A 7,194-nucleotide genomic window follows, 5' to 3' on the forward strand; every position below is an offset into this window, starting at 1 on the left:
AGAAAATGATATACTTGCCTTTCTTGGGATTTCTGACATACCAAGGAAAAAACATTAAAGCGAACCCTCATTGGACATATACTGGAGTTGTCTTTTACTTCCATTTCCAGCTTGTTGAAGCAAGCAGTTTCCTGTTATTGCGTTGAATCACGGTTCAAGTTGGCAGTAAAATTTGTGTAAATTCTTCCTCCACCGAATGGCCAAGAATACATAGGGAGCGCTCGCATGACCTCTTTCTTTGAATTTCCTTGACTTAACAAGGGGAGTAGCAATGCAATGCTACACAACACATAAGCCATTAAGCAAAGAAACTTTGCTTTTCCTACGATATTTACAGCATTAGAGGAACCAAATATATGAATATTCGCTCCCCTTTCCAGCAATTCTAGATTCTAATCTTTTTTATTCTTTATGTTTCCACGAACATTGCAAATCTATATATTGTAACATCAGGTACATATCTGATGCCATTCCAAGCTCCCAGCTAGCAAATAGATAATGATTTCATGAAATATCCCAAAATTGGCACAACCAAAGCAAGACAACCTCTGAAGCAAGATTTTGTTTTGTTTTCGGGCCCAGTGGTGGGCATGATTGACTGAACAATGAGCTTTGTTACATGCCAATCTATCACTTGAAACTTTGCTGCTATTAATCAAAATGTGTGACCCTGTGATGTTGAGCGAAGTATCAACCTATCTCTGAAAGCATGTTTTGGAGCAATCTCTGACAGGAGTAACTTCGAAAAATATTTGCCTCCAAATATATGAACATACTCCTGCAGTCATCTGAATGTGGGATTTATATGAGTATATGTCTGTTTGCATGTGTCAAATATGAAGAGCATTTTTTACGTTTTGAATGAGAATAGATAACATTTTGCTCTATTTGGAGATGATAAGAAGGTAATATTTTGCCTGAAGGGATCAAATATTTTTTCGACCCTTATGATATTGCACTGTCGTAATTATCCCAAAGAAAAATCTGGATTATATAGCACTGTCTTGTCAGCTGGCGATATATGAATTTTGTATAAATGTCAGCATCAATATTACTGCCGTCACTGTCTGACATAGCCGTTCAAGATCATGGGAGTTTTAAGCAATCTGGCCATCTTGTCGTTGTTGACACTGGTCTCCAGAGTTGCCAATCGGTTAGTTCCATTATCACAACTTGAGTTGTAATCCCCCGGTTGGAAATCAATCCGACACGGTTATCTTTTTTCTTTCTTTCAGAAACGTTGCTGCCAAATCCTTTGTGCAACTTTCTTCCAATCCCGAATCAGGTCCCATTCCATACTGTGAGAATGGCCAATGGAAGAGCTGCGAGCAAGTCATTGTTGACCTGACAGCTTTGAGAAATAACCAGCCCTTGACTCTGCCCAATGGAGATCAGGTCAGCTTGGTTGATTCCTCACCAGGTAATAAGTAATCATCTTGGCCACTCTTTCCAAGATAAGAGATGATTGTCAAAACCTCTTACATTCACTCTCTGGACAGGACCTGATCCCGGATCAACCACGGCGGTTTATCAATCTGAAGACCTGTTGGACTCCGTGACCATCACTTTCTTCACCTCTGGTTCCAATGAGGTCAATGCCGTTATTCATGAGGATGACCAAGTCTTCAACTTGGCGCCTTGCGACAAAAATAGGGTCGATTGTCATGTTTTAGCCAAGGGGGACCCGGACGTGGAGGATCCCACGTTAAGCTACACAATGAGGGATTTGGAGTTGATGGTAAGTAGTCCATTCCTTTATTTTATATTTTTGTTTCAGATCTTTTACGTTCATGTTTTACAATAAATCATAAACGAAGACTGAGCTAGAAGAACTTCGAGATGGTGAGGACCAAAAAGAGCAAGGTCAATTCCAACAAGATGAGGATGGGACGTACGTGGCCACCATCAAGATCTACTACACAAAGGAATTTGCCAATGCAGAACCCAACGTGAATGCCTATATTTCCAATATGATCAGTACAGCCAACGCTTGCTTCAAAAACTCGAAAACCAAATTCCGTTTACGATTGCTCTGTACCGAACAACTGAACAATATCACTGAAAACCGACGTGGGGGGGACATCTTGTACGATTTTCGCATAAGCAAAGGTAAAAGGGAGCAATTTTAGGCGATTTTGAACGATAGGCCAGCACTAGTTTCAAATAGTTTGAGGAATTCAGATTGGCAAGCAAAACAAACTTTCGTTGAATTAAAATTTCACAGAAACCAAAGAGAATCTACGAGGAACGGCAGATTTTGCCCATCTTCTGGTGGAAAAAGCACCAGGCGTTTGCGGAGTGGCCTATAGCGGGAGTACAAACTGGCCGTTTGGGTTGTCCAGGAGAAGTTGCGCCATTTCCTACTACACCTTTAGTCACGAGATTGGTCATAATTTGGCATGCTGGCATGATCAAGACGCTTATCCACATTCTGACCACCCAAATAACACTCATTATTATGCATACGGTTACTTTATTCCTGGCACTGGCCACCGCACCACAATGGCGTAAGTCCATCTCGACATGTTGTACATTGGATGGAAAGAACGTTGTTTTATCGCGAAACCCCTAATTAACACAGGTCCTCGAGAGCTGGTTATCGAACGAAGGTGAACCTGTATTCCAACCCAGATGTAGCATTCCAAAATGTCCCTGTTGGAGATGTCCGGAACAATTGCGCTCTCAAGATCCGAAGAAATGCGAAGAAGTTTGCCAGTATTGGCTCAGACGACACCAACTCATGTGGTAGGATGACATTATTACTGCAACCATTCAAGGAAGCAGGGTGATTACTAACTTTGAGACAAAAGTTCAAACCTGAAAAAAAAAATCACCTAACTTCAGTAGTTTGAACTGAATTTCTATTTTTCCTACTTTTTTGCCATTTTCCACATTTTTTAACAGCTTTTCCCTTAGGAATATTTTTAATGCTTTTATCATTTGGGTACTTGGTCAGTTTTCTTCACTTAATTTTCCTTATTGGGGACTTATCTGATTTTCTCCTTTTGCTGCAACATAATCAGCTTCATGATTATAAATCATATCTCAAGTTGGAGGTTTTTGGCAATTTGACCTTTTTTCGGTTTAGGGTAATAACGAGCTTTACTGACCGCAATCAGGAATTTATTCCCTGCTTCCATTAAGGTGAATGATTGCGATAATTGCTATATCTATATACTATATATTGTCTACTAACGAATTTGATAAACAATTTCAACATGCTGTTGCCTGTTTGAGGAAGTCTGAAAGTCTGTGGTATCGTTACTTTTTCACATTTTCTTTACTTTTTTGTGCACATTTCCCAATTTGAGAAAAAATATTCTTGTGACGACTGATGAATGAGTGAAGAACAGTATGACTCTTAAGGTTGAAGCAAAACCGCAGACTGAACTCAAGTTAAATTCCAAATTCCAGATTCCAGCACGGCAAGCACGACAAGCACGGCAAGCACGACAAGCACAGCAAGCACAGCAAGCACGACAAGCACGACAAGCACGGCAAGCACGACCAGCACGGCAAGCACAGCAAGCACGACAAGCACGACAAGCACGGCAAGCACGACAAGCACGGCAAGCACAGCAAGCACAGCAAGCACAGCAAGCACAGCAAGCCCACAGCAAGCACGACAAGCACGACAAGCACGACAAGCACGGGCAAGCACGACAAGCACAACAAAGCACGGCAAGCACGACCAGCACGGCAAGCGTGGCAAGCACGGCAAGCACGACAAGCACGACAAGCGCGACAAGCACGGCAAGCACGGCAAGCCTGACAAGCACGACAAGCACGGCAAGCATGGCAAGCATGACAAGCACGGCAAGCACGACAAAGCACAACAAGCACGGCAAGCACGACCAGCACGGCAAGCGTGGCAAGCACGGCAAGCACGACAAGCACGACAAGCGCGACAAGCACGGCAAGCACGGCAAGCCTGACAAGCACGACAAGCACGGCAAGCATGGCAAGCATGACAAGCACGGCAAGCACGCGCAAGCACGACAAGCACGACAAGCGCGACAAGCACGGCAAGCACGGCAAGCCTGACAAGCACGACAAGCACGGCAAGCATGGCAAGCATGACAAGCACGGCAAGCACGACAAGCACAACAAGCACGGCAAGCACGACCAGCACGGCAAGCGTGCAAGCACGGCAAGCACCGACAAGCACGACAAGCGCGACAAGCACGGCAAGCATGGCAAGCATGACAAGCACGACAAGCACGGCAAGCATGGCAAGCATGACAAGCACGGCAAGCACGACAAGCACGGCAAGCACGTCTTCACCACCGGTATTCTAACACCACTACAACCAACACTCCTAAAACATGGCCTAACACATCACAACAACCACTCCTTCAACAACGGCTACCACCACCACGACATGCATTGGTTCAACAACCGGACCTGTGTCAAATACCTTCCACAAATTCAATAATTGCATCAACAAATCTATTCTTTTCGGATGTAATTAATTACAGTTACAATTACTTCATTTGGAAATGTAATTGATTACAAATACAATTTGGGCAGCAATTTCTTCTTGTCGACTTTTGTACTGCACGCACCAAATGAAGGTGTCAATAATACTGATGGGGGATCAAATAAAGAAATCACCGGAGGTTGCGACAAGGGCTACCAATTTACATATTCAGCGGCATATGGCATCAATAGTAGAATATCGGAAACCAGTTAGTTAGTCACAAAAAGTAACCCTGATTTTTCTTCGATCAAACCAGGGTCACCTTTTGGTCAACCCTAACCTTCTACCTTCTAAAAGCCCGTGCTTTGACTTTCCTAGCTTTCTGGCGATTCTGGTTTTGAAAATTTATTTGATCCCATTACTAGTCAGTAAGCTACTGTGATGTGATGTGATCAAATTGACTCATAATTTGGAAATTTGCTAATTTGTTTGGGAAATTCAAAAATTTGGCAAATTTGGTGAAATTTGGTTCCATTTCAAATTTTTTCAGTATTGCCAAAATGACGGCTTTTTTACAAACTATTTTTTTTAGCTGTATGAGGAATTGTGAAGATTTCCTGCATTCATCTTTATCTAGTTTTGAGAGGAGCGTATGAACTAAATCCTGTGGAAACATTTCGAGACTTCAAAGTCATTTTCAGGGCAGTGATCGATTTTTGACTCATTTCCAAACCCTCAGAAATTTCCTTTTGGGAAAGCCTGATTTCCAGGGCGACCACATTTTAGAAACCTCAAAGATGTGGTTGGCCATGGTCTATGAATAAAGTTGTCTCTTCTCCAAGATTGGCAGTGGCAAATTGGTTCATCTACTTCAGAGGGTCAAATTATTTGACCTTTACATGATAAACCTTGACCAAGTGATCTTTTTTGGTCGTCCGTTAGCTAAGAAGCTCAGTGTGGAACTGTTTTGCTCCCGTTGACGACGCTGCTTGACCAGAGCGACCATATTTTGCAAATCAAAATAAAGGGCAAATATTCAAATGGTCGTCACCCTCTGAAAAAAAATTATGCAAACTTTCTCTGCGTGACTTCGGGATTTAACTTTGATTCATTGTAAAGAGTGAAGGTCTCGCAAAATCACAACCAGGTCCAAAAGGTTGAAGAAAATACATCATACCAATTGTTTCACTTCCTTTTGCTTTGCTTTTTAAACTTAAATAGATAGCAAGACTTGCAAAATTAAGTCATAAGATATATATTCAGCAATGCTTTGAGACAATAATTGGGAACGAAATGCATACTTAACGACAATTTGGGCACCAATTAGGTCCAACCTCTCTGAGGTCCTCCTCTTTCATTCCGACACAGAAACAATGAAACCAATTTTGGCAATTGTCACACATGACATATCCGGACAGGTTTTTTCGAAGTCTGTGAGATCTTTGCAGAGAAAGCAGGTCCAAATTGCACGTGCAAGTTCATACTTTTTAATAAAAGATCAATGGTCCACTGATTGCCTTCTTCGGAGGCTTTGAAAAACATCCTGATTCTTGAGAGTGGCAAGGTACATCCAGCAAGGTTCTGTTATCTTAGCAATGGCACACTCTTCAATGAGTTCCTCCACTGCAGTGGTGGGTGGCGATGTGTTCGACTTCGATTTGCGTTTAGCTGGAGGTGTTGGAAATGTAGATGACAGTCTCTCTCGTTTGTTCTTTGCGTCGATTCGAGGAAACACGCACGCGTCAACCCTTGCGCCAAGGGAAGTTCTTGGAAATGTCTCAACAAACTTAATGATTGTAGACATCTCTCTCCACGGAGCATTGCTCTCTAAGTTCAATTTCCAACTGGAAATTATTTCAAGAGCATCGCGGCGTCTCTCTTCGCGAGTCTGAAAACAGGAATGATTCTAAAATTGAATGATGAACGAACTTTTTTGACTCACATTACGTACACCTACCTTGTCTGTTAAAAATACCCTAAATTCGGTTAAAAGGTCACATGAATTTGACTACTTTCATTGGCGGACTATAGTCACATCATTCTTGAAACGATTTATGTTTGATGCGACTCGTCCCGCCTTTTAAGGCCTTTTCATAATTTTCAGGCGACATTTTTAACGTTTTAGTTTAAATCATACAGATTGATTTCGGGCATCAAACTAACTAATTCTTTGAGTCAGAGTACTCAAAAGTTTTTGATTGGAGACAGGGAGTTGTCAGGCCATGTGACTGTCATCTACAAAGACTAAAAATCCGCCTTTCAAAGGCCTTGGCTATTGGTTTGGCATTGACTTTGTAATCTCATTTATGCAATTTGTCTACTCGGGCAACTATATCAATTTTGACCAACCCTTCTTGTTAATGCATTGTACGTAATGTATTGGATGATGCGAATAAGTACCTGAAGGTATATTTTCCAATTTTTCAATGAAATATGTCGTTAGTTGTCTGTACACGAGTGTCTTCGATTCTTACACAACGATGACATTAATAGTACAAACCATTTATTTAATTAAAACATAAATGTGAACTTGGAAGTCGCAGTTATGAGTCTGCTTTGAAATTGACCGTTTGAAAAGGGACTAGATATTTCTCCCAACAGGGAAGCAAAATTTCGCGAAAACTCAAACCTTTGCCACGAAAATAATTGAAGAGTCAAATGGCTTGCAACTTTTTCCTGCTTATTATTATTATCATTATTATTATTATTATTATTTTTTGGTTTGGTTTTTCACGGGCTTTTCTAACCGCTACAGGGAATGTAATCCCCAGTAC

General features: G+C 41.6%; 2 protein-coding genes across 2 annotated transcripts; both read left to right on the forward strand.

Moving 5' to 3' along the window:
• Nucleotides 1–1,022: 1,022 nt before the first annotated feature.
• Nucleotides 1,023–3,977, forward strand: LOC131881863 (uncharacterized). Its single transcript, XM_059228849.1, has 7 exons — nucleotides 1,023–1,153; nucleotides 1,236–1,420; nucleotides 1,500–1,738; nucleotides 1,818–2,109; nucleotides 2,225–2,507; nucleotides 2,582–2,745; nucleotides 3,415–3,977. The coding sequence occupies exons 1-7, from the start codon at nucleotides 1,089–1,091 to the stop codon at nucleotides 3,933–3,935; spliced, it is 1,749 nt and encodes a 582-aa protein (XP_059084832.1). The 5' UTR covers nucleotides 1,023–1,088; the 3' UTR covers nucleotides 3,936–3,977.
• Nucleotides 3,931–4,533, forward strand: LOC131881865 (histidine-rich glycoprotein-like). Its single transcript, XM_059228850.1, has one exon. The coding sequence runs from the start codon at nucleotides 3,959–3,961 to the stop codon at nucleotides 4,433–4,435; it is 477 nt and encodes a 158-aa protein (XP_059084833.1). The 5' UTR covers nucleotides 3,931–3,958; the 3' UTR covers nucleotides 4,436–4,533.
• Nucleotides 4,534–7,194: the final 2,661 nt, after the last annotated feature.

Source organism: Tigriopus californicus, chromosome 6, assembly GCF_007210705.1.
Source record: "Tigriopus californicus strain San Diego chromosome 6, Tcal_SD_v2.1, whole genome shotgun sequence".
In the NCBI taxonomy this organism is placed as follows: domain Eukaryota; kingdom Metazoa; phylum Arthropoda; class Copepoda; order Harpacticoida; family Harpacticidae; genus Tigriopus; species Tigriopus californicus.